This window comes from Odontesthes bonariensis, chromosome 24 (genome assembly GCF_027942865.1).
Source record: "Odontesthes bonariensis isolate fOdoBon6 chromosome 24, fOdoBon6.hap1, whole genome shotgun sequence".
NCBI classification, from domain to species: Eukaryota; Metazoa; Chordata; class Actinopteri; order Atheriniformes; family Atherinopsidae; genus Odontesthes; species Odontesthes bonariensis.
This window is the reverse complement of record NC_134529.1, coordinates 25,628,104-25,654,902: the sequence shown is the minus strand read 5'-3', so window position 1 is coordinate 25,654,902 and position 26,799 is coordinate 25,628,104. Positions and strand designations below refer to the sequence as shown.

The window sequence follows — 26,799 nt, the reverse complement described above, 5'->3', positions numbered from 1 at the left end:
CCTGCTGCTCAAAATCAGATTCTTTCTGTTCATAAAGCTTCATCAGATCTGATTTGGTTTGGCTTTGCTCGCTGAGGTCCTCTTGAAGAGACTGTATAAGGCTTTTGGCCTCTGCAAGCTGGATGAGAGGATGAGAAAACATGCTAAAGTACCTCAGAAACGCAACTCAAACAGCTTCAGTGAAATATGTTGCAGGGAAAAAAACAAAACAACAAAAAAACCTGTTGTTCTAGCTCGGCTTGCTCTTCTTGTCTTTGATTCTGTTGGTGGAGCTGCTCTTGAAGTGAATACAGAAGGTTTTGAGCATCAGTTGCCTAAAAATGAAGAAAAGAGAACAAATTTCATAATCACTGATTTAAGGGTTACATGCATACGCATTTCTCTTCTTCTTTAAAATAAACTTTAAGTTTACATTAATTTGACTTGTTATGTCTTACGTGCTCTGGCACTTACAACACCTGGAAAAAAATGGAATCACCAATTTCAGTGCAATCATTAGGAGGCTTTATTTTATTCAGGCCTAAGACTACGTTTAAACCGGCCTTCTAAAAACTAAAAGACTAAAAAGGTTTTTTGAAAACTTCAACATATCCACTAAAATCTTTTCATTCTCAACCTCTGAAGAAACAAGAAAAATGAACTAAAAACCATTTACAATGGTAAATCTTCAGCTTTTATTGGAAACCACCAACTTTGACCTCATGTCTATCAAAATGATTTAAAACAATAAAATAATGTCTTCACAATGTTAAGGCAAATGCGTTGCTCCAAGCTTAAGAAGTAAGTTAACGTGTATGTCACGAAAGTTCAGGATGGGTTATAAGAGTGTGTTTGGAAACCTTATCAAGCTGTTGCACCTGGCTGATTGACAGGAAACAAGAAAACTGCCAATTGTAGCAAAAAAAAAAAAAAAACGCTCAAATTTAAAAGGAAACTTACAAATTAAACTAGATTTTTAAAATACTTTATTAATCCCAGAGGAAAATGATAAAATAGTAATACTTAGACCAAGAAGGATGTCAAAACTTCAAGCTAGAAAACTCAAAGGAACACGCTTTGAAAATGGAAAATATATAACAAAAGAAATGGAAAAACGAGTCAATGTTTCTGATCGAACTATGAAAAATCGGCTGAGAAAAATGGGTAATATAACACCTAATTAAAAGGAAATAAAATGACAATGGGCAAAAGCAGTATGAAAGTGATGTTCAGTGAGCAAGGAGGTTATGTTGGAACTGTGGTGCAGGTCAAATGAAACAAAGAATTTCTAACTGAAGAAAACAATCTAATTTTCATTGATGACATGCAGTTGATGTCATGTAAAGAACCAGGGAATTTTATCCCAACAGTAACTGCACTGGTGTATATTGAAATGTTTAACACTTTTCTTTCCATTAATCAAAAGTAAGTTTGGTGATCAACACATTTTTTTAGGGTGAAATTGCATCATGCCCCAAAGCAAAGAGCAGTAAGACTTCTCATAAGGAGAGGTATACAAATATGGTGACATGGCCAGCAAACAGTTTTTCTCTAAAGCCAATTGAAAATTTATAGTGAAATATGGACAAATTGATTAATTAGGAAAATTGGTTTCCCAAACACTTGATTATCAAACATCCTTCAAGAATAGTAATTCTATATCTTAATTGCATCTATATTGCAGAAAGGTGGGCAGTGTCTGCTTAGACCTGTGAGGAGTGACAAGTTAGAGGAAACTACATTTTTGGGGAGGAGGCGCTTCCCTTCCAGTTGTAAATCTAATGTTGAAGCATACAGCTGTACATTAGCAAACCTAATGGGAAGTTGAACATCAAGGACAGCATGATCACTTAAACTTATTATGACTCCTTACCATCTCTCTGCTATGCTGTAGATCACCCTCCAACTGGCTCTTCTGCTTTGTGCCGTCCTGCAGAGCAACCTCTAGTTGCTCAATCTGCAGACAAAGATGGTACATTTAGTAACTCAAGTATTTTTTTAAAGCAATACTGTAGGACGATGCCGAGCTATTTTCTAAAGCTTAAATATTTTCCAAGTCTAGAAAACCTATGTTCTTACCTTTCAAATACATTGATTTATTAAATAAAAAAAATAATAATTCTTAAGGCATGTGGACATAAGTTGTTTGTTCTTTAACAGGAGGAAATGTGTGCATTGGATAAGATTGTTTTCAGTGTTGGATGCATCCACATTTTGTGGAATGTGCTACAATGGAGGAATACAATGACAAATGTATCTATTGTAAAGGTTACTTCGATAAATCTGGCTATGGATACACATGCAGTAGTTCTAAGAAGGCCTGTTATAGTCTAATCAGTAAACATGTCTGTTTGGTTAGGCTCACGGAGAGATTCCACCCTGCCTAAAGAAAAGTAGAACAGATTTGAAATAATAATTTTTAAAAAATAGTCACAAACCATCTCCATTCTTTTCTCAATCTCTTCTCTCAGCTGCTGATTCGCGACTCTGGATGTCTCCAGCATTTCCTCCAACTGATCCTTCTCCCCGCAGAGAGATTTCACTCTGCTCAGCAGCTTCTCCTTCTCTTCCATCTCCTGTGAGGGCAGAGTGTTGGCTTCCTCCTCAGCGACCATGATATTCCCCCATGTTTCAGTGAAGTCAACTTTCTCCGTTAAAGTTCTCATCTGTAAAGGAGGGAGGGATTAGAAAGATCTTTGACGTTTCTTCAACTGCAACTATGGCTTAAACAAAGTTTATCATCCAAATAATCTTAAGATCTTGTAACAACTTAAACAATGTGCACAGAAATGTGTGGGACCTTATGTAGAAGCAAAAGCATAACAAACCTCAGGCTGTTGAGTTTTCATTCCGTCCTCCATGTCTGCGCTGGGCTGCTTCTTCTCCTGTCTCAGTCCCTCTAACATCTTCTGCAGCTGATCTCTCTCCTCACTGAGAGACATGACTCTGTGCTGCAGGTCCTCCTCCTCCATTGTTGATGACTCAGCGCTTGCCATTTTCTCCAATAGCAGACCATCTCTCTCTGCTCGCACACTCTCAAGTTCTTCAGTCAGAGTCTGTATCTGTGAGATTGTAAATACTTTAAATGATAGGTTTTCTTAAAACAACCTTAAGACATATTTAAGTCTTCATCACTGTAACTGTTCCTTAATTGTGCTCTGCATCACAGCCTATAATTTTTTTTTATTAGTTTTAATTAGTTTTCTGAAACTATGTTTTTTTTTTTTTTTTATTAGGGTTGTCAAGTGGGAGGGCTTGTGTTTTTTTTTTGGTTTTTTGGTTAAAGTAAATCCCCATTCTTAACTTGGATTACAAAATATTATTTGCCTGAATATTTGGGAATAGGCTTTTTTTTTTTTTTTTTTTTTTTTTAAGATAATGCAACAACTTAAGAGCTTTATCTCATGTTATCATCAACCAACCTTTACCAACTTCATCATTTCAGCTTTTTAGGAATTCATGCGTTTTTGTCAGTCTTGGCTTAGACAGCTCTAAGTACTTTATACCGTTTACAGCAATACTAGGAATTTTTTTTTTTTTACTTTTCAAACAGCCACTGAATATAAGAACTATTTATGCAACTATGGTACTGACATGGTGCAATTCTGTTTCAGCAACAGCTACAACGACAGCTGACAAAGTGGTGGTAATGCACATAACGGTCACCCAACCGACAGCCATGAATACAATAATTCAAGAATGCCTCACGACAGCTACGGTGCAACTTATCTGGCACTGTGAGCTAAGATGCTAATGGTGCTTCAACAAGTTCACAGCAGTAAAACATTTTTGTGTGGAACTTTATCAAAAAACAGACATGAAAATAACATCCAATCCAAGACCATAACACATGAACTTTAAGCCCTATAAGAAAGCTACGCCTTCTTCAGGAATCAGGGGATAACTAATGAGCTGTTCTAAAGCCAAGTCAATGCCGTGAAGAAAATGGGGCAAGAACAAAAAGACCTTTTTCGTTAAGTGATGGTAACATTATTTAGGCTCAAAAAAATTTAGGTTGACACTTTGTCATTGTTTCAAAGACACTGATAACAATTATGTGCTGGTAATGTAGGAGCCTAGATGCAATTTTTACTAACTGATATTTAGACAATAAATTAAATTAACATTCAAATTGTTGCACTTGGGATATGGGTGCGGATCATTTTAAATGTTTAAAATTTGTTCTATATTCTTGCATAGGAATTGCATAGTAATTGTGCATATTCAATTGCCTGTCGATCCAAATGCATCTAGGTGGGTGTGGTTTCCTGGCCTGAGTTTCAGTGAAGGTTTACATGTTTTTTTTTTTTTGTTTTTTTTAAACCCCTCTTTATCTTTCCGATGTTGCTTTTATTTTTATATTCGGATAATATTTTGTACCTTGTTTTGTTTTGGAAGTAAACAGTAAAACTGAATCAAGAGGATATTGTGGAGCCTTTTTTGTTGATGTGGATTACAACGTGGGAATGATTGTTATTGCCTCGTACAATCATGTTAGTAAAATAAAATAAGAGCGGTCGGCTGTGTGTGTACATGCATGTGTCGAAGGGGTGAAAGAAAGATGTGGTGGTGTTAATGGTCGAAAAATGGTTGAATCATTTCCATATGATTTTGTGAGGTATTTGTTCTTAGGGATTTGCATATCCTTAAATCAATACCAGGTGCTATATGAAGCCTATTTCTAGATACAGTGCTACCATTGGAAACATTAAAATTTTATACTTCATATCTTTAAAGTTAAAGTACGTTCGAGACGTAAAATAATTATCGGGGACTATATAAAATGTCATATTGCAAAACTGAACCCAGTTTCCCTGAAGACTTACATTAGTTTTCAGCTCCTTCAGCTGTGAAGAGGAATCGTTAGGAGGTCCGTCCAGTTTAGACAATTGAGCAGACTCCAAGACTTTGATCTTCTTCAACTGCTCACGATTCTTCTCCAAGGCAGTCCTCAGCTCCTCTTGATTCTCAATCATCTGTTTGACAGACAATTATTTACTCTCTGGATATGACATACAGTTACAATGACAAGCATGTTTAGAGGATTTAACATTTTGCATATGAAAAAGCAGATAAGCTGTGAACTCACCATATCAACATTTTCCTGCAGGTCCAGTTTGAGCTGGTCTCTCTCTGCAGTGAGAGAAGCCACAGTAGAGAACAGATTCTCCACTTCATTTGAATATCCCCCATCACTGGTTATTTGAGGAGCCTTTTCCTCATGTTGCAGACACGGAAAATCCTGCGATGGCCTCGGTATCTTTTAAAATAATAAGACGTAAATGATGATACAAACAAACACACGCTTAATACATGTACGTTTAATAATTTCATGAAATGTCCCGACTGGACTTGTTGCACAGGTGGCATCTATCACGGTACCAAGCTGCATGCCCTGGTACTTGAATTCATACACCTGTGGTCATAGAAGTGATCGGAACACCTGAATTTAATTATTTAGATGAATGAATACTTTATAGTGTGTGTGTGTATGTATATGTATGTATGTGTGTATATATATATATATATATATATATATATATATATATATATAAATAAAAAACACGCCGTATGGACGGCGTGTTGACTTAGGAGAGGGATGGTTTTGTTTTCTTTTCTGTCGTGGCTGTTTAATATCCACAGATAATCAATGTACACATATATAGCCATTGGGATAGTAATCAATATTTAATGACAATACAGTGTGTTTGAGGGGTTGTTTTGTTAATGACAGTGGGTCAAGTTTGTTTTGTGATTGACTTGAGGGTTGTAGGGTGAATTTCTGCTCAATGTCCAAGTCATATATCCCACATACATATTAATTGCATATGGTTAATTTATTCGTTTATCAATATATGTGAGTGCCATGTAAGAATACGTTTAATCGCTTCTATACGCCTAGTATATAGGGTGTGCCTCTTAAAGTGGAGGCAAGGAGACAATGTGTTAACTTTTAAGGATAGGGCCACGTTGAGTGAGGAAAGGGCAGGTACGGGTTAACATACAGCTGACACTTCATCCTGACTGAACGCGAGCGATTGACAAAAAGTGATTACACTGCATACTTTTCAATCAGCCTGTCCTGACATGCCGCGAGCGTTGTTGCTCCGTCCAGGGATCACGCCGACTCCTTATAAAATCGCCCGCGCTGTCTCTATTGGGACGACATTTCGCTGTAATGAACACGCTGCTTCCTGTTGACAAGCCAGTTAGCAACAGGTCAGCATCACTCGGGGAATAATGGACGAGGAGAAGCCGATCTTTACCGTGTAACAGCATCCAATGGTCTATGACCCGTACCACAAAGATCTGAACAGAAGGGAGCCAGAGAACTCGGCGTTTCAAGTGAGTACTTTCTGAACCAATAGAATCAGTCCCGACAAAATCGTCACGCTGCATATCAGGACGCCCTCGCGAAATTTCGCCGTCGTATCGCGTTAGTTTCGCTCGCTCGCTTTCAGTTAGGATGAGGTGTGAGATGCATCTCACAGCAACAGGCACAGAACAGGGACGTGAGAATGGCGAAAACAAACTTTGTATGCCAGGAGAGAATTGAGATTTGCCCTTGTAAGGACAAGTGCAGATTTGTGTGGACAATGAGCTCCGGTCACATGTTCGTACTTCCACACTGGAGACATGCTCACATATACAATGGGTTGATGCACACAGTATGGATGCTCACTTGTTCAATGTTCAAACTTTTGGTATCTGACACACACACACACACACACACACACGTATCTGGTCATTGGGGAAACAGAATCCTCCAATGGAGCAACAGCTTAACAGATGTGGGGAAGTGCATCAATTGAGGGTATAAAGTTGGGGAGAAGTTTGGATGCGTTACTTTTTCTCCTGTTTTATATTCTGGCCAGAACTTTATGTAAGGCTGAAGCTTGCATGAATAAATCTTTTGACAACATTTGAGAGATTCGTTCTCAGTTCTGCTTATTCAACAGAAAAACCACAACATATGAGAAATTTGCAGAAACTAACCAAACATTTTTACATGATCATACAAGTCTGAAACAGACCTGAGGTGGCTAACAGAGATGAAAAATCTCTGATGAAAAACACAACACGGATGAAGATGTTGTTGCAATGGTTTTTTTGTTTTGCATTTCCCGTTCCTGTTCATGATAAAGAGCATATCTCCAGTCTATCATCCTGTCTTTTCTTGGCTCTCTGTAGCAATAAAATTTAATCTGATGTTTATTCTTTTCCTGAATCTTACTCGTACACTTATCATCCTCCTCCTCACTTCCTTAGCAGCATCTTGGGTCTTTCCACTGCATCTGCCACACTATAAAAAGAACTTATACATTGTGAAAACAATCTTTTTTCCTCTCCACCTTTGTTATAATATCAGCAATTTCGTTAATCTTTTTTCTTCTTGCCTAAAGTTTTTGTTAGCCATTTGCTGGTGTTCTATGGTATCACAGTAAATAAGTACAAGTAAATTTGTGGAAAGCAAAGTTCTAAAGTGTGGTTTCTTGTGGTCAACTTATTTACAGAACCTTTCAGTACCTTTTAAAAACAAAAAGATTACAAGATACAAAATCACCCAGCTTCGGTGCAAACCTTTCTGTATAAGACTATTTGTCCCTTGCACTGTTGCTCTCTACAAGTGTCGAGGACAAAGGAGGAGACTTGTATCCTTGCATTAGCAATATTGAATACAGACCTAAGACGTGATGGTTGAGTACTCAACCGATGCCCGTTTAGGGAGTTGCAGAATGAAAAAGACCACACAACTTAAAGACCTTGTCATGAAACATAGATAATAATGAATGAATATGAATAAACAAAAAGTTAGATCAGAACATATCATTCTAAAATTGAAAAAACACAGGAAATCCATGAAGGAAAAATGATTAATCCCACATACATGCTCCTCCAAGGCAATGTTTTGACAACGGTTGACAGCCAATTCCTTCTCTGCGTCTCCGGTGACCTCCTCGGCATCATCCAGGGAGCAATGAAGTGTTGCCACCTCTTGGACCAAGTCCTTACTGCACTGTAAGGATGAGTCATAATAGAATTTATCTGCTTAATGACAAATCATTGGATAACCTCAGCTCATTTCAGTATTTATACTTTAAATTAGGGATGAGCAATGATTGTGACTTCTCCAATAGTCATTCAACTAGAAGGAATCAAATTGTTTATGCAACGTTTGCATTGCTAAAAAGAGCGATTCAGTTTTAACAAGCTGGTAGAACAGTAATGCACTTTATTTGTTCATCTGGAGCCAGGAACAGTTTTCATATATTTCAGAATAATTTCAAAATTTGTGTTCAGTGTGAGTCTGTCATCAAAAATCCAAAGTCTAAAGACAAATGGATATTGTAAGTGAGGATTGTATATGAGGACTTCCCGTTTCATGGCGAAATGTCAACTTACGAAGGATATGTTTGGCAAAAATTCTCAATTTTCAATAAAGTTATGAAAGGCTTAAGTCCTTTCTGACACACTTTTAAGTGTGAGGGTTAAATCATTTAGAAGTTGTAGCCATGTACTCCAGTGAACCGCTGGGGGTTCTCTTGCAAGCGAACTGAGACTCACCTTTTCAGGCGGACCACAGTTTACGAACTAACCGAAACAAACGCTGGTCCGTTCAAAGCAGAACAAACAGCTCTGCTGTGAAAGCCCCGTAAAACACTAAATAAGTCATTCAAGACACAGTATAGAAACTTTTTTTTTTTCTTCTAAGGGTTTTCATTTTAACATATTATCTAATTGTGACGTCATACATATAACATCAAATTAATTTAGGAGTCACTTCTAAGTAATCCACCTAACGATAAATGAAAAATCGTGGCACAATGGGGGGGGGTTCAGTATCCTGTACTAGTGACCCTATTAGTGGCAGTGTTTCAGTAAATTAGTGGTGCAACGGATCATCATTGATCCGTGATCCATTCGGATCAATTATTTCGGTTCGGCACACACGATCCGCGGATTGATTGAAAAAAAGAAAATTTGTGCCCATGTTCAGTCCTCACACAACAGTTACCATTCCTGCTAGTTCCAGGTACAGAGCTACTTTCCACTCTGGGTAAAAGTCTGCAACAGTTCCCTCTTCAATAAGCAAACAGTCCTATGGCTCGTTTGTGATTTATTGTCCTCAGCGTACAACATGTAGAACAGTGGGCATGGAAAATAAAAGTAGGCTAGACTTCGGTGACTACTGTAACGATAACTGCTGCCTCTAGTGCTACGTCTGTTTCCATATACTCGCGCTGCCACACGAACCTGTTGCCTAGGTTACCCCACAGACATAACACGTAGCTGACATAGCAATAGCTAACATAAAGAAAACCCCTAACCTGCAACACAGCATGGTCATGGTGAGCGGAGGAACAGTAGAGCTTGAACTCCCCACGTAATTTAAATCCCCTGTTTGGGAGAATTTTGGCTTCCCTGTCAAATTTAATGAAGAAGGAAAGAGGTTGGTGGATAAAACCGTGACGGCGTGTAGGCACTGTGGCACAAGAAAGTCAAACAGTGGAAACACATCGAGCATGGCCACGCATTTGCAGCGATATCACCCCGGGGTTTCACTGACAGGAGTGAAACCAAAAGCGGCGCAACAACTGCTCATCACCGCGGCATTTAAAGCTGCCGTCGGCAGGTTTTCAAAATTCCGAGTCTAAAGTCGGAAAATTCGAACTGATACAACTTTCAGGTCCCTCTCCCTCTGTGGACGAGGTTGTGCACGTGAGTTCACACCAGTGTGCGCGCACACAAGCTGGGGGCAGACTCACGCTCAGCATGGAAGACATGGTTGGTGACTGTTCTGCTCAGATAATAGATAAATAATAAACCTAACGTGATTGGTTAAAAACAGCCGGGAGCGCTCGATTTTTGCAAGCATCATTACAGGCTTCAGAAGGAGCTACAGAATTTTTCCTAAACAGCCTATTTAATATTCTACTTCCAGAATCCCATGACAGTTCAAGCTAATATGACTAAAAAAAAAGTTGCCGACGGCAGCTTTAAGCAGCCCCTTCCTTCACAATCCAACCGGGCTAAAGCGATCACAAACGCTATCGGTGTGTTATAGGTGCAGACATGAGGCCATATTCAGTTGTGCAAAACAAGGGCTTTAAACACATGCTGAACGTGCAAACAACAAAAAGACAAAACATGTTTATTTGTCTTGTCTTGTCTTTTTTTTTTTTGATGATCCGAAAAATGATCTGATCCGTGACTGATCCGAGGAACGATACGAACCGTGAGTTTTTTGATCCGTTGCACCCCTACAGTAAATCTTAGTGCTGGGCAGTATACCGGTTCACACCGAATACCGGTTTATAATTTAGTTATGATATGAATTTTTAATATACCGCCATACCGGTGTATTTGATTACACAACGGGGAGAACGCTGCGTCGCGCGACATTGTTTGAGACGGGACCCTTTTCAGTGTTGCGCTTCTAAACACACATGTTTAGGCCGTTTCTCAATATACGTTCTTGTCCGTACTTGTGTTCTTGTGAAACGTCAGTCGCAGCCCAAGTACTGTCCCAATACACAAGTTCAAATTTCGCCGAGAACGGTGAAAGTTCCCGGATGTGTTCTCGACACGCCCATTTTACCGAGGATGCATCGGTAGCTAACTTGTGCTTACTTGTCAGCGCAAATATCCCACAATGCACTGCGCTCCTACCCGAGCCGAAATCAACAGGCTGAAGCTGATTTCATTTTAGCTCTAAACTCTTTAAATATATCACTTTATCCACGTTTAAAACATTTTGAGGTGAGAAAGTAGCCCTTTAGATCCCGATTTTATCGTTAATTTGTCTTAATACCAGCTATTTACAATTTTGTTCGGAAGAATTCTGCGCCTCAAGCACTTGGATGAAAAAGCCCAGCTGTTTAATCAGAGCAGGCTGCCTCGGGCACAAAGAACGCATAGTCTCAAAACTGAAAACGGAGCATGTGTACTTGTGAGCTCCCGAGTTCATTCTTCCGAGGTTGACTAGCAAGAACATTCTCCTCAAGAACACAAGTCTGTTCTTTGCATTCTTGGTATTGAGAAACGGCGTTACTGTCTATGGGTGCGAGGTGGTAATAAGCACTTGCGTTACGCGAAGGTGAATAGGATAGACAAGGAAAGTTCCGAAATCGAAGCTGCAGAACTAGTAGAACATGCTGACACAGAAGAACTTGTGCCAACACAAGGAGCCGGTGTTCTGTCGATTTCTCCTACTTGTCGAGAATTGCTACTTTGTGGTTTTGCGCATGCGCCGAGCCGATTTTCTTAGTTTCGTTTTCACGCCCATAATGTTTTGCTACCCTGCGTCTTGGTGTGTAACTGTAACATTCTCAAAATCCTGATTATTTTCTCTTTTGGAAGACATGCAAAGTAATAAAACACTTATCGTATCAACAAGCAGTTAGCTTAACATGCACAAATGGGGTGTCTTGAGCATGTTGAATAAGTGGAAGGCGCCTATGAAAGTTACATTATCCATGAGGCAGCGGCTTTTCTCTCTCAATAAATACACAATTTTTCTCTTCTATATAAAAACATTAATTGATAACAGCGATGCTGTTTTTAGGAATGGAAGAAAACTGGACTACAGTTCACAAGTACCTTTCTGAGGGACACTTCTGTCTTTATTTAGGTGACTCTGCTCCATCATTGTCATGAATGCATTGAGAACAGGGGGAGCATTATTTCACAGGGTGTTATTGGATTATCAAAATGTGCTACCCTCTTAAATATTGATTAGAAAATGTTATGAACATGCTGCCATTCATCCTACAGTGGCAGTGAGGTGATAAGTCGATTTACATGAATGCATTGAGAAGGGGGAGCATTATTTAACAGCGGACTATCAAAATATGCTACCCTCTTAAATAAATCAATTTCATTACACTTTTTATAATTACACACGAGACACAAAAAAAAACTTACTTTATGACTTTATTTGATATACAGAGGTAGAAAACCATAAAGTAGTATTTTTTGATAGGGTAGCACAAATTGATAGACAAGCCTATCATTTTTTGCGGCGGGAGCATTTCTCGACGAAATAGCACAAATCAACAGAACACCGTGTCTGTAGTTTGGAAGTTTTTTGGTTTAAAAAAAATCCGACGTCGACCAAACAACTATTTTTGTGTTGTCGGGCTACAGTTGTCGCCGGAGGCGGCAACACGAGCAATTTGCTCCATCACCTTAGCCGTAAGCATGTCTTAGAATATCAAGAATGCATGAAGTTAAGGTCAGCACCCGTCACATCAGCAGGTAACACGGGGAAAGCAAAAGAAAAGTCGAGCCAAATGTCACTTTAAGACCCACAGTAAAAGTTCTGTATTTTGACTGCAATTGTGTTTGCATTCCGATTCCTCACTTCATTAGAATCATGAGTAGCACTTCTTTGTAAACAGCATCATTTTGTGGGGCGTTATTGTATGATGGTAAAATAGACCATCCTAAGTTAATCTACTGCAGTAATTCTGTTCTCAATCTGTAGAAAATGCTGTGAACACCTAATTATGCATGAAAAAAAATAAATAAATAAAATACCATGATATACCGTGAAAAAATACCGTGATATTTATTTTTGGTCATACCGCCCAGCACTAGTAAATCTTATTCAAAAGATTACAAATGATCTAGGATAGCAATTGTAACAGAGAATTAACAAACATACCATCTTCTGAAGTTCCTCTGCATACTCAGTTTTCTTCTTCAGCTCTTCAGAAAGTGTTTCTAGATTGTTCTGAAGAGAGAAAAAAAAGTGCACAAGTGCAACATTTTGAACTTTTGCTTAACGGGTCTGGTACTAAACATTTCCAGTATCAATCTCTTAATACTTTATTGCCTTAATACCTTTGGCCCCTATGATAAATAGAAAAAACTGACAATTTGATGAAAAAGCAAGCTCCTTTTCAGATTAATACATGCGAGGAAGATTTCTTCATCTGCCGGTCAGTTTACCTTAAGTTCCAGAGAATAGCGCTCAGAGGATCCAAAAGCCTCCTTCAGGCAAGATAATTCACTTTGTAACACTTTGTAACTTTCTAACTGTAAAAGAAAAAAAAAAATAATAAAAAGAAAGGAAAAACAGTGTAACTATAAAAAACAGCACACAAAACTAAAAAAAGAATGACAAATAAATAATCATTTCCACTTAAAAAAAAATGTTTTAATGAACACAGGGAAAATCTGTATTCTTTGTTCATTCTATTGTCAAAATAAAAGATCAAAAAATGGAAAGAGATAACGAGCCATCAGATTATATTCAGCCCCCCACATAAAAGTCATTTTATGTGTATTAGTAGGTTTATCATAGTAGTTTATGGTTGACCAACAATTTACCCCATCTTTGGGCACATGTACATACATATAAAGCGGTAACAACTTCTCGGATAACTACAATAAGTTTTTTCTTTTAACAAAAAAAAGGGCTAGTTTTCTGTATATGCAGTTGTTGTATTTAATTGAATTTTGCTTTGAAGAGAAAATGTTTTACTTTAAAAAACATTTTAATGACTCTTAAATGCACCACTTGGTTTTGTTCATGCAGTTCAATACTTGCTGCAGTGGCTCTGGACAGATCGTGTATTTCTTTGCATCTTGGAGATTTTCTCCTAAACTTTTTTCTGTGAAAACACAGCTTTCTTTCTTTGTTTTTTGTTCTAGTTTGGATGCTTTGCTGCTAGAATAACTTTTGATGGCAACTCTGGAAATTTTTCCCAACTGTAATAATGCATAACCATGGCAGTGATACAGGCATCAATGGAACATTTAATGGACAAACTCAGAACCGTGGTGAGGAGACAGCGGAAATATCAAGAGGGCAATATTATTTTTTCCAGGCTCGAGCGCCTCTCTATTCGACTTTGGGACTGCGCAGGTGGGCAGAGACTTCAGATGGAGAGATGTTGAACTGTTGGCTTAGTTCCCATTTCCCTTTGGGATAAATAAAATATTTCCTGTCCTCCCCATTTAATTTAATTTTCCTGTTGTCTGCAGAGGGAGTTCACCTGTGTTACGTGTCAATTTGGTGAGATTGAGTGCTAAGTTAATGCCAAGCTATAAAAACTGGGAAGGCTGCAGGTTGACATTTATTTTATTCTGTATCCATCCATGACAATGGCATATACTTAATAATAATGAAGACTGGAGCAATAAGATTTTCCTTTGGAAATAAATAAAGTATTACTGAATTGAACTAATATAACATATTACCTCAAATAATCTATTAGGTTTGACTTTTTCACAAAAAAAAAGGCAGATATTGCTGCAATTGGTCTAAAAGTATCAATTGTGCAAATTTGTAAATGAATATAGGATGTAGGCTAGTTTAAGTACGCACCTCTCAGTGTTGTTGTTTATGTCCAAAACAGCTTAATAATTTTAGCATTTAAAGCAATACTATGTAACATTTCTACCTTAAAATAACAGCTTGAAAAAAATTGTGCGGCTAGAATGAGTTTTAATATTTTATTGTCTCCTATGCCCTTCGGGGGTCTGAGTTGGAAAAACTGCACTATGTAACTTTGCTGGAGCGGCCCGGGAGCTGAGCGGAAGTACTTCGACTTGCTTTCTGGCACACCTACCGCAGAAACAAATAGACCCCTCTCACGCTCCCAGGTACATTGGATTACTCTTACCTTCTCGGTCGACATAGCTTGCACCTTCTGACTCCTCGCCGGTTCGTCAACAAACGTTAAACGTGAAAGCGAAAGGGTGTTGTATTTACGACAGTGTAACCGTACATTACCTCCAAGCCTGTAGGGGGAGCTCCATAGTGGGCTTTTTGAGAAGTTACATTGTATTGCTTTAAACTATCCAACTCAACCTGCTTCGTGGCCTGCACCCCTCTGGTTAGTGTAGGCTGAATCCATAAATTCCAGTTGAATTGTTGGCTCATCTTCCAACACTGCTAAACCAACACTCGACATGATGAGTGATCTACTTTTGCTGGCAGTGATATTTTGTATTGGAAGATGCATAACACAGTTTCTTATTTTCTTAATGAACACCATAACGAAATATTGTATTTTATAAGTATTCACCATGATAATAAATAAGTTCAACACATACTTGGACGCATAGCCAACACAACGTAAAAGTGACCTCAAATGGGGAAAAAACCCAAAATAAAATCTGAGAGTCGTTATCCATTTTTGATCCAAGCACAAAATCAGAAATTGCAGAATTTCCGATTTTTCATTTTGGTTTAGGAAATGAAAATTTTTGCCAGTTTTATTTTGAAAGTGGAATAAACGAACAATTCAGGGATTCAGCAGTCCCGATACATTCAACTTTGCTTTTCTTCACCTAGTGTGCTTAATCTGAATGAACTTGAGTAAAGACCTGTACCTCATGCTCCTTTCGGAACTCTTCCTCCAGAGATTTGAACTCGTCCAAATCCCTCCTTTCCTTCAATTCCTGTGATAGAGCAGCTTTCTCTTGCTCTAATTTTGCCGTCTGCTCTATGAACATCCCCAGCTCCTGTTTCAGATAATCTCGCTCAACAACCACCGTGTCCTAAAAAACACAAGCATTCAGCAGATTCATTAGAAATGCATGACATTAATGCATATGCCTGTCCATTATGGAATCATAAATGTACAAATACTGCAAATGCAAACTGGACTTGTTCAGACATTTGGAAATGCTCCAAACTTAGACTCTCAGTTGAAAGAAAAATTTTAATTTCGTCAGGAAATACGATTGTGTTTGAGCAATATTTTGTGTAGTAAACATAATCTCTTCCAATCACAACAGTGGGGAAAGGATTACAGTTACAGCAAGGGTGCCTTTAATTATTACCTTTTCTGAAGCCAGAGTTTCACACAATTGAATGGTCTCTGCAAACTCTTTCCTCATCTTTGAAAAGAAAAAAAAAACAAACAAACAAAAAAAAAAAAAAACACCACATTTAGATAAGAGCTGAAAACTACAATCCAAATGTCATATTCCACATTTTTTAACTGAAATTTAGGGAGCAAATACCCATTTTAAAAGCAGTTTACCTGTTCAGTTTCAATGCGTCTCTGTTCTTCCAGCGCTCTCTCCAGCTTGTGCTGAGTTTCAGTTTGTAGTTGCATCTCCATCTCTGCCACCCTCTTTTCTGTGATCTGTAGTTTATCAACGGCATCAAGCTTCTGCTGAGCTTCTGTTTGCAGATGCATCTCCAATTCTGCTACCCTCTTCTCAGTTATCTGCAGTGTCTCCAAAGCTTCCAGCTTCTGTCGATCTTCCGTTTGCAGTTGCATCTCCAATTCTGCCACCCTCTTCTCAGTTATCTGCAGTGTCTCCAAAGCTTCCAGCTTCTGCTGATCTTCCGTTTGCAGTTGCATCTCCATCTCTGCCACCCTCTTTTCTGTGATCTGTAGTTTATCAACGGCATCAAGCTTCTGCTGATCTTCCGTTTGCAGTTGCATCTCCAATTCTGCTACCCTCTTCTCAGTTATCTGCAGTGTCTCCAAAGCTTTCAGCTTCTGCTGATCTTCCGTTTGCAGTTGCATCTCCAATTCTGCCACCCTCTTCTCAGTTATCTGCAGTGTCTCCAAAGCTTCCAGCTTCTGCCGATCTTCCGTTTGCAGATGTACCTCCAGCTCTGCTAATCTCAGCTCTGTTATTTGTGTTTTCTCCAAGGCTTCCTGCTTCTGCTTAGCCTCTGTTTGAAGCTGATCCAGCAGCTCTACCACTTTACCATCTAAAGTTGCTAACTTTTTCATGGCCTCCTCTTTCTGTTGTCTCTCGATTTCTAGTAACTCCAGGTTGGACACTTTCTCTGAATCCTCACACATCAAATCATGAGGAGAAAAAATTCTGGGGAAAAAGAACAAAAATAAATCATGACTGTGATACTCCATGTTCATAGTAGTTTTTTGCCCTGTTTTTTGTTTTACATACATTCTTCCCAATTTTAAGTTAGAAACTACGTATTCAGTGCGGAACATATCCAAAGCCACTAACAATAGAACAGCACACAACTGTGAAGAGAAATGAATGCATCATTTAAGAGTTTATTACAGGGATATATTATGAGGCACAAAGTGCTATACACTAAGGGGCACCTATGTACTCAGTTTTATCTTACTTCAATCGGCAGATTCATTTGAAAATATAATCCATGTAGTGAAAAATCAAGTATAGCTTGGGTTTCACAATGCAAGGTTCTCGAGGGTGAGCATTTTGAAGTTATACTTCTATAGTGTCCTTAAGCAAACGTGGCAACACTTTTCACCCCACAGTGTTTCATGAGTTTCATTTCAGGAAAACCATTAGATGGTCCATTTACCCCCAGATGGTGCAACATAACCTCTGACCTGGATCATTTTATCCCTAACCTGTGGGGAAAATTAAAGGGATAATCCGGAGTAAAATGCACTTTAGATCAATTTACGGGATGTTGGGAGTACATACGTTGAGTTGACATCAAAATCATGTCATTCGGATGTGTTTTGAGAATTTCGATTTGACCGTTTTTAGCCAAAAGTCGTTAGCCTGGAAGTGAATGGGGAAAATCATTTCACCGCTACAAAACGCTATTTTTATACCTCTTGTACAGCTCCAAACAACATAACACTTACGTGGTAGTGAGTAGAGGGTCCCTAAAGCCAAACCGAAGTGTCCCGAGGTCTTCATGTGGTCGGATATAGAGTCCAGAATTAATTTAATCAAGCCAGTACTTTTCCGGAAATGTGTCTGCTGCACCTGCCGCTACAGACCATGGTGAAGTTGGTTTGATATTGGATATTCGACAGATTTTCACAATAAGGAAATAAGGTGTCTTTTTTTTTTTTTCAAACCAATATCAAACCAACTTCACCACGGTCTGTAGCGGCAGCTGCAGCAGACACATTTCCGGAAAGGTACTGGCTGATTAAATTAATTCTGGACTCTATATCCGACCACATGAAGACCTCGGGACACTTCGGTTTGGCTTTAGGGACCCTCTACTCACTACCACGTAAGTGTTATGTTGTTTGGAGCTGTAGAAGAGGTATAAAAATAGCGTTTTGTAGCGGTGACATGATTTGCCCCATTCACTTCCAGGCTAACGACTTTTGGCTAAAAACAGTCACATAGAAATTCTCAAAACACATTCGAATGACATGATTTTGATGTCAACTCAACGTATGTGCTCCCATCATCTCGTAAATTGATCTAAAGTGCATTTTACTCCGGATTATCCCTTTAAGCCACATGCTCACTTTGTATGAAGCTTTGCAATAAATTCATGCTGAATATCTAAATTGGTAAGACACATCCTAGATTCATTTAGAGGATTTAACTTTAGTTGTGCCTCGTTTTCTTTTACCTTGAGGACCAAATTAAACAAAAAAAATTTTTATTATTATTTTTTTTTTAAAGTCTCATTTTACCCCCCTCTCCTATTCCATGATGTAGCTGTCATACATACAATGTCTCCAGGAATATTCATGAAGTAACAGGTACAACAACGGTTGAGAAATTCACCTGTCTCCAAAGCTTCGAACAGCAACAGAGCTCCCAGATATCTCCATTTCATCTGACAGCTCATCAGAAGTCCCCCATTGAGAGTCAAACATCTCATCATCTGTAAAGACACGGCATGCATATATTTTTTGAACAAATTATGAAATAGTGTATAGTGAAAGTGAATAGTGTTTGGCTATTTGTTTTTTTTTTCCCAGTTACCTTCAGCCAGCCCCATTAAACAGGAGCTGTATGCTGTCCTCTTCCTGAAAGATTCCACTAAACTGAGGTCAGACATACCATCATCACAGGCAGAAGGATGGGCAAGTCTTTGCATCTTCCCTCCCCATGTAACCCGGCGTTTAGGCATCTTACAACAAAACAAGGCTCATATCATTTCAAAAGCAAACAGAAGTAAGTTTCTCAGATGACCACTTCATTGCTGTCATAGCTACCTTTGGAACAGCGACCTGATTTGAACTCGTGACAAGCAGTTTGGTCAGGTTTCTGATCCTGTCTTCTTGTTCTCTCTGGAGCTGACCTTTTTCTTGGAGCAACTGGGATAGAACCTCCTTTTCAGTAACTGTGGTCTGCGTGGATGAAGAAACCTGTAAAAGTTCATGAACAGGTCAGTTTAAAAGCTGCTGTGATTAAATTACCACACACAGGCCACAGAGAACATGACTGAAGACACAGAGTGCCTACACTTGCCTCATTAAGTCGTCGCTTTAGATCTTCAATTTCATTGCGATATCTTTTGAGCAAAGCCCCATCATCTGACACCTCTGTTACTTGTGGGTCATTCTTCATTTTCTTTGCAGTGCTGGCAAACTAATAAAAAAAGAATTTGTGAATCATCGTAGAATATGATTGGATTTATTTCATATTTTTTGCTACTCAAACAGAAACAGTACAACGTTTAACCTAAAACTGTCTGATTTAAAATGTACTAAGAAAAGCAAACTGTAGAAAGTGTACTATATCATTTAATATTAAAGAAAATAAGCTTTTTTTTTTTCTTTTTTTTTTTTTAAAAAGTGCATTGTTCCAAACCTGCAAAGTGCTAAGAGTCTCGTCAAGAGTGACCGGAGTGATGGTGCAGATGATGAGAGTTTTAGCATTCCCACCCAAGGAGTTCTGCAAGATGCGGGTTAGCTTGCTGTCCCTGTAGTTTGTGAAACCCCTAAAGAGAAAGAACAATATTCTAATATCCTTATGCATATATATACACACACACATATACATACATACACACACACACACACACACACACACACACACACACACAAATATAGCGGCTTCTATGCGCCGGCCTTATCGGCAGCAAGTATGTGTAGCTCTGAAGTTTGTTCGTCACTTAAAAACACATGTCCTTCATAATTTTAGTTTTAATCTTAACATTTTTAGTGATCTGCTTTTTATTTACATTGTTTTATTTTTAACAATGTGCACTGCTACCAGTAGAGCAGTGTACACAAGAGAACAACTGTTGGCACTGTTAAGGATAGGACGCGGAATTAAAGGCCTACAGAAAGGTGATTTTTTGCACAGAACTGAAATAGCAGATCGATTCCTTATATACCATGGAATTTTTTTATGATTTTAAAATAATTTTAGGCCCCTGGATAGTCCTGATTAGGCCCAATAAACTATCACCACATTTGACTCGAATTTGGCAAACTGGAACGACAGGTGCGTGACGTCGCGAGTGCCAGCTGCTGGAACAACCCCCAGTAGTTCTAGTAGCGAAGCCAGCAGTTTTCCAGACCTGGACAGCTTCTTCACGGCAAATTTTGATGTGTGCCGCAGGACGTCGCTTGGAAATAAAAAACGTTGGGTTCAGTGCAATTTTTATTGCACTGAACGACAAAACTCTCCGCCAGCTGGAGAGTGGAAATCAGCCAGCAGAGCGTGTGTCCACGTCGGGGCTCTTGATGATCGATTTCAGGGCAACCATCCCGCGGTGTGTCCGCTCTCCGCCAGGTGGATTCCCCCTGAGCGTCCGCACCGCAGGGAGCTGAACACGGCGGGATGGCTCCGGCTGATTTCACCAGAGGGGAGGCGAAGGACAGGGAGACACAGACACAAGACCACGGGTCTCTCTGCTTCCTCTGTCCCCGGTGGTGTGAGCTGCTGAGGGCAACACACGCACCCACAGCACTTTGTACATCTACTCGCAATAAAAACTGCACTGAACCCAACGTTTTATTGCCTTTACCACTCAACAAGCATATTACAATAGCGGCAGCCAGAAAAACCCATGGCACCTGTGACGTCACACGGAAGCCCCGCCCCCAGTCTGGAATTCCAGGAGGGATTTCCAAGCGGCAAATTCAAAGTCACAAATTTCATGCGTTTATGAAATGTTTTGGTGTAGAGTCCAATGATCATTATTGTTCCTCTGTGTATGTATTATCATTATGTATTGGGTGTAGTGTCAGCTTTCTGTAGGCCTTTAAACATCCAATTCCGACCGAGCTAAGAAAGCTATACCGTGGATGCAAATCTGGAGCAAAACTAAAGGCAAACAGGCACAACAGGAGGTGGTGGTACGAGGCTTTTCTGCCCTTAGTGATAATGGGAAACGCCAACTCACTGCTAAACAAGTGTGATGAGCTGGAGGAGCTTATGCGGAACGAACGGCTGTATAAAGGCTGATTCATACTCGGCGCAAACGCGCAACTGTTCTGGCTCGAGAACCATTAATGACGTCATCGAAAGCGCCAGCCCCTTCACAGTTCCTTCAGCTCATAAGCGCAGTTTGCGCCGAGAATGCGTCACATTTGCAGTTCTCTCCAGACCAGCGAGCGTCACTGTTGAGGAAACAAGCTGAAAAGCATACGAAGAAAGCATACACAATGCCACCTGTGGTGTCACGTCAGCAGAGGCTGGCACATCTGATGCGGAATGAATTTACTCTGGGTGTAGAACTGTATATGTATCTCAGAGCTAAGCGGCTGCGGCAAAAACAGAAGAGAAGGTGGAATGTTTGTCCTTTGCAACAAGACGAACTTTGTCAAACGTTGTCCCAGTGTAACTTCATAGACGTGTCGTACAGATGTTTGTAGAGGCGCATCCTCTCGGTCACCGCAGTCTCCGCAGTGTTAATTTTTTCTTTTTCTTGGTCAGCTGTTTCCAGTTGAGCGCGCGTGAAGTCAGAAAAAAAGTGGTGTGCGCGCCCTTGCGCCGCGCGAGGATTTTCTAGCTTGCGACAGGGGGCGTGGCGGAATTTTGGGACACGTGACCGTTTGCGCCATTTGCGACCAGCTAGTATGAGCGAGGTCGCGCCGAGTAAGAATCAGCCTTAAGGAGAGCAGTTTGATCTGTCTGTCTGAGTCCTGGCTGAACGACAACACAGCAGACTCAAGTGTGGACATTCCCGACTTCACAGCCGTACGAGCGGTAGACGGAAAAGCGCAATGCAGTCAGACAAGTACCATTCTCCTGGCAACTGTCAAACTCGGACTCGTCCATCAGATTGCCAGATGGAGAAGCGTGATTCATCACTCTAGAGTCCAGTGGCGGTGTGCTTTACACCACTGCATCCGACGCTTTGCATTGCATTTGGTGATGTATGGCTTGGATGCAGCTGCTCGGTCATGGAAACCCATTCCATGAAGCTCTCTACGCACTGTTGTTGAGCTAATCTGAAAGGCCACATGAAGCGTGGAGGTCTGCAGGCATCGTCTCAGCAGAAAGTTAGCAACTTCTGTGCACTATGCGCCTCAACATCCGTTGACCCCATGACGTCATTTTATGTGGTCTACCACTTTGTGGCTGAGTTGCTATCGTTCCAAATCGCTTTCAATTTGTTATAAGATAACTCAGTTGACTGTGGGATATTTAGTAGCAAGGACATTTCACAACTGGACCACACTGGAATTCATTGAGCTCCTGAGAGCGACCCACTCTTTCACAGATGTTTGTAGAAGCAGTCTGCAGGCCTAGGTGTTTAAATTTATACACCTTTGGCCATGGAAGTGATTGGAACACAATTTAGTTATTTGGATGGGTGAGTGAATTATTTTGACAATGTATTCATACATATAAATAACATCTAGTTATTTCACACTTTTTGTTTACTACACAATTCCATATGTGTTCATTCAGTTGTGATGCCTTCAGTGGGAATCTACAATGTTAATAGTCATGAAAATAAAGAAAAAACATAAAATGAGAAGTGTCCAAACTTTTGACTGGTAGTGTACACACACACACACACACACACACACACACACAAATCTATAGTCTACTCTCAGAGGTTGAATATACCACAACCTCCAAGAAGTTTAGAAGTTCAGGTCTGAGGAACTCTGAAGTTTATTGAAGTATAGATATATATTATTTTATTGAAGTTGTGAAGCTGTGTTATACAATTCTGTCAGATGAGTATTACATTTGTTTGTGATTACCTAGATATTCATTTCTATTTAATTTAATTAATTGGGATTAATGTGTCAAACTCCCTTTAGACACTGCCCAGACTTCCACAAAAGTAACAAGGGAAGGTAAATGCTGTCGACTGCATATAAAGACACTTACACTCACGTACTAAATGGTATTTCACCCACATAATCACTCACACACAAAAACAGAAAATATATTTGACAAACTTTAAATGTGTATCGTTTACTTACTTCTGGCCTTCATCAGTTAGTTTCTTGATCACCTGGCCGAGTGTAAACAAACTACGGTTGATATTGCAACCTTCTTTTAAACGTGCACCTATGATATAAAAGAAAAAAGACGACTAAATTACAGAGTCTGTTCAATAAAACTACAGTATAATGTCTAAACAACTATGCATCACAATTCACATAAACCAAAATATATTCAACTCTACTTTACCTTCAGCTCCAGTTTGACTTGCTCTCTCAGAACCTGCTAGATCCACTAAATTCTAAAAGACCAAATAAAATTGCAGAAGACTAAATAATTATAATACAAAAAATAAAAAAAAGGTACTAATGGCAAAATAGTGAAGAAAAATAGAGAAAAAAAGAAAATAACAATGGGAAGTAACTTACTAAATTAGACACAATAATGGCCCCATCGGCATTGTCACCCGATTCAGGGTCGCTCCTTTCTCGGCTCTCCAATATCTAGGGAAATTAAATTGTGTTGGAGGGACAAACAAAAAAAGAAAAAACAAAGTATATTTCTTCTTTTTAAATTAAAGTAAAAAAGTAATCACTTTGATTCCTTGCTCATAGAGACAGTATATAGACATGTTCCTTACCATACGAAAAATGGCGTGTGAGCGGCTGCTTCGCTCGTTCATTTTAGTCTTTCCATAATGACGGTTCTCTATTGAAGCATAGTTTTCAGAAAAAAAAAGCGATTTTTATTTAGGATCAGCAATAAATACCATGAAGGAATTTCTCATTAAAACCATCAGATCTTACTTTCTCCTTTACGAATCCAGGCAAGAGCTTGTGGAAGAGATGTAACCAGCTCTTCAGTCAGATCAGCCACATAGATATTTTTCTGCAAATTGTAATAGTCAACACATAACACCTACATTCATTGACATCTTTTAAAAATAAACTATGGCACACATGCAGAGCTGGAAACAGTTGCCCACCCACTAAGAAAAACAACCAGTCTGGTAGAAAAATAAAGCATTTCTATTTTCCTTTCCTTTATCATTGCAGAAATTGTTAATAGATAGTGTAATACATGTCACTGAAGGGGAATCTGCATCCCTGACATTTAACCGTTAGTGGTGAGTTTACATCCACATTATCTACTGAAAGAAATTGTGTGTTATTCTACTAAGTGCTTATACCTTGTGCCTCTGCCAACACTGTCTGACATGTGGTCAGCTGAGTTGTTGCCAGGCTACAACACAATATTCCTATAAATTCAAAGCGACCCTGCAGATTACTTCTGCTTCTGACCGTACAAAACGTTGTCACCAGAGAACTTAAGTTAGATTTATTCTATGCAAATGTACGAGATGTATACAGCTCATCTGCTCACCGTCCATGAGGACAATAAGAACACAATCTAGAATCTCGATGAAATCTGCGGGGAAAATTTGAGGCCACAGAAAGGAATGCACTTTGTGAGCCATATGGTGACTATATCAATCAATGAGTGTGTCAGACTATATTAACGTCTCTGTGGAGAGGATCACACAAGGACAGGGAAGGACACAGGGGAGTTATTGAGGACTGTTCACGAACAGATTATGATTACAGCTCTAAAATGTGTATTTTGAATGTCTGTAGGCCTGTTTAAAAACAAGAAAAATAAAAAAAACTTTTCCATTGAACAGTCTTTCTCAAAGCCACTTCCAGTTAATGAAACAACAGCAAATTCCCCAAAGTTCTGCCAATCTCCGTCAACGAGTTCTGGGAGTTGACGTGGTCACTATGTGCAGTGTCGTACAGGTGCCTGTACCGTACTTCTTCACTGAGTCTGAATTCGAATTGGTCCATCCCGTTTGTCATTCTTCGCACACGCCAAGTTACAAATTTTGACTGGTGCACGACTACGCTGCTCCTTCAGCCGTCATACAGCCTGTGACTGTTTTGAAGCCTTGACTTTTTCATACCGAATATACCTTTCAAGGTATACACTGAAACCGGTAACCGGCTCACGCCTACCCTCAACCACCAAGGTTTAACCCAAAATGCACCTCCCATGTCCAACCCCTTCTCAATGTGGGAAACCCACCACCAAGTGAAATCTGTTCACTAGTTTTCAATGTTAGAGTTTTCAAACTCTGTAAAAACACAAACAAGAATGCAGCCAAAAACTTGGAGAAAGGAAGAAAATTGCTTTGGACTGAAATAACTCCAGAAGAAATGATTAAGTTCATAGACATGTTGCTGTACATGTCAGTCATGCTCCATTCCGCACCACTATCATGCCCCAAGACCAGTTCATTGTCATTTTATCAAATCTTCCCGAGTCATCCTAAGAGAAAGATAAGGAAAATGATGTGAAGGGGAACAGAGGATTATGACCACCTCCACCAGGTCGGACCTCTCATGGAGATGATATGAAGAAAGTGTACATCTACAACCCAAGACAACACCTTGCAGTCGACAAAAGGATGGTTGCAACCAATCTACACAGACAACTTGTACACTAGTACCCTCTTCTTCAGACAGCTGAGCCAGCAGGGAATTTGGATTTTGTGGGATAAGGATACATCAGTGTGAGGTTGAGTAACCGCATGAGTGAATTCTGAGGAGGGATAGCAGCGGGTAAACTAGGATGTCTTTTTTATTTTTTTTTTAACCTATCAGGCACAACTGATGTGTAAAAGAGGCTGCAGTGACCTCTTCTGCCTCCCCCTCAAGTTTTCCAGCTGTCAAGTGAGGACGCAGCTGGAGAAAGTGAACCAGAATGGATGCAGGGTCAGATGGAGTCTACCTAGAGTTTGGAAGGCCAGTGCGGAACAGCTATACAGGATTCCACAGCACCTCTTCAACCAGGCGTTGAACTATCACATCATTAAAATCCCAGAGAGACTGTTATTGGCTCACCTCACCTGGCAAGTGAACAGACTATTTGTTCCGTTTTCTTCTGGGAACAGTACAGAAACATAAAAACAAGCACCAGCAGACTGAAAGACGGTCTCTGTCCCAGAGCTGTGAAATCCATCTCCTCCTGCTGTCACAAAGACCACTACAAATTGACCACATCAAAAAGAGTTCACAGTTTGAGAGACTGACGGGTTGTGCGTCTGAGAAAGGTGGCCAGCATCCCAGGAACCCCACAAGGGACTGTTCTTCCACTGTGTCCTCTCATTCTGTACGCATCAGACTTCCACTCGTAGTTTTTATCTCCAGAAATACTCTGTATCAGTGATGGACTAGAGTCCAAGTATATAGAACTGGTCAACCACTTTGTGGCATGGTGTGGGAACCATCACCTTATCTTCAACACCAACAAGACAAAAGAAATGCTTGTAGTTTTTTAGGACACGGAATAAGCCAAAAAGAGGAAAGATGTGGAAGTGGTGGAGGCCCACAGATACCAAGGAGTCTATCAAGACAACAACGTTGACTGAAAATGCTGTGAGGGTGTCTACAAGAAGGGACCAAAAAAAATAAATAAATAAATAAACAAGCTTGGGTCCTTCAAAGTCTGCAAAAATACGTTTCATATGGTCCTCTAAGTCTGTGGTGGAAATTTTGCTTCAGGATAAATAAAGTTTGTTTTTTCTCATTTGATTTCATAAATATTCTTTAAAGTTAGCAACAGCAGAAAGCACTACGAACTGGCGGAGGTGCAAAAATTAGCCTATCTAGTTTTGGGAGTTATGTTTCCAGTTTCTGCTTATCAGAGCTGTAGCTAACGAATCCCAATGACTATTGTTAGAACAGATTAAAAGCCCTTTATGGTCACCGAAGCAGAGCTAGCAGCAAA

General features: G+C 39.6%; 1 protein-coding gene across 1 annotated transcript in view; it reads right to left on the bottom strand.

Moving 5' to 3' along the window:
- The window catches only part of cenpe (centromere protein E), a 49,647-nt gene that overhangs the window by 18,647 nt on the left and 4,201 nt on the right, over window positions 1-26,799 (bottom strand). Inside the window, exons 6-28 of the mRNA XM_075459291.1 lie at window positions 23,820-23,901; window positions 23,654-23,721; window positions 23,442-23,516; window positions 23,263-23,314; window positions 23,052-23,139; window positions 19,468-19,597; window positions 19,126-19,245; window positions 18,870-19,022; window positions 18,637-18,784; window positions 18,436-18,535; window positions 15,981-16,782; window positions 15,778-15,834; window positions 15,325-15,492; window positions 12,934-13,020; window positions 12,647-12,715; window positions 7,868-7,996; window positions 5,069-5,239; window positions 4,806-4,955; window positions 2,808-3,041; window positions 2,418-2,645; window positions 1,853-1,936; window positions 222-314; window positions 2-118 (exon numbers count right to left, since the gene is read on the bottom strand). Of these exons, the coding sequence (XP_075315406.1) occupies window positions 2-118; window positions 222-314; window positions 1,853-1,936; window positions 2,418-2,645; window positions 2,808-3,041; window positions 4,806-4,955; window positions 5,069-5,239; window positions 7,868-7,996; window positions 12,647-12,715; window positions 12,934-13,020; window positions 15,325-15,492; window positions 15,778-15,834; window positions 15,981-16,782; window positions 18,436-18,535; window positions 18,637-18,784; window positions 18,870-19,022; window positions 19,126-19,245; window positions 19,468-19,597; window positions 23,052-23,139; window positions 23,263-23,314; window positions 23,442-23,516; window positions 23,654-23,721; window positions 23,820-23,901 (3,405 nt within the window). The remainder of the gene's footprint in view (window position 1; window positions 119-221; window positions 315-1,852; window positions 1,937-2,417; window positions 2,646-2,807; window positions 3,042-4,805; window positions 4,956-5,068; window positions 5,240-7,867; window positions 7,997-12,646; window positions 12,716-12,933; window positions 13,021-15,324; window positions 15,493-15,777; window positions 15,835-15,980; window positions 16,783-18,435; window positions 18,536-18,636; window positions 18,785-18,869; window positions 19,023-19,125; window positions 19,246-19,467; window positions 19,598-23,051; window positions 23,140-23,262; window positions 23,315-23,441; window positions 23,517-23,653; window positions 23,722-23,819; window positions 23,902-26,799) is intronic.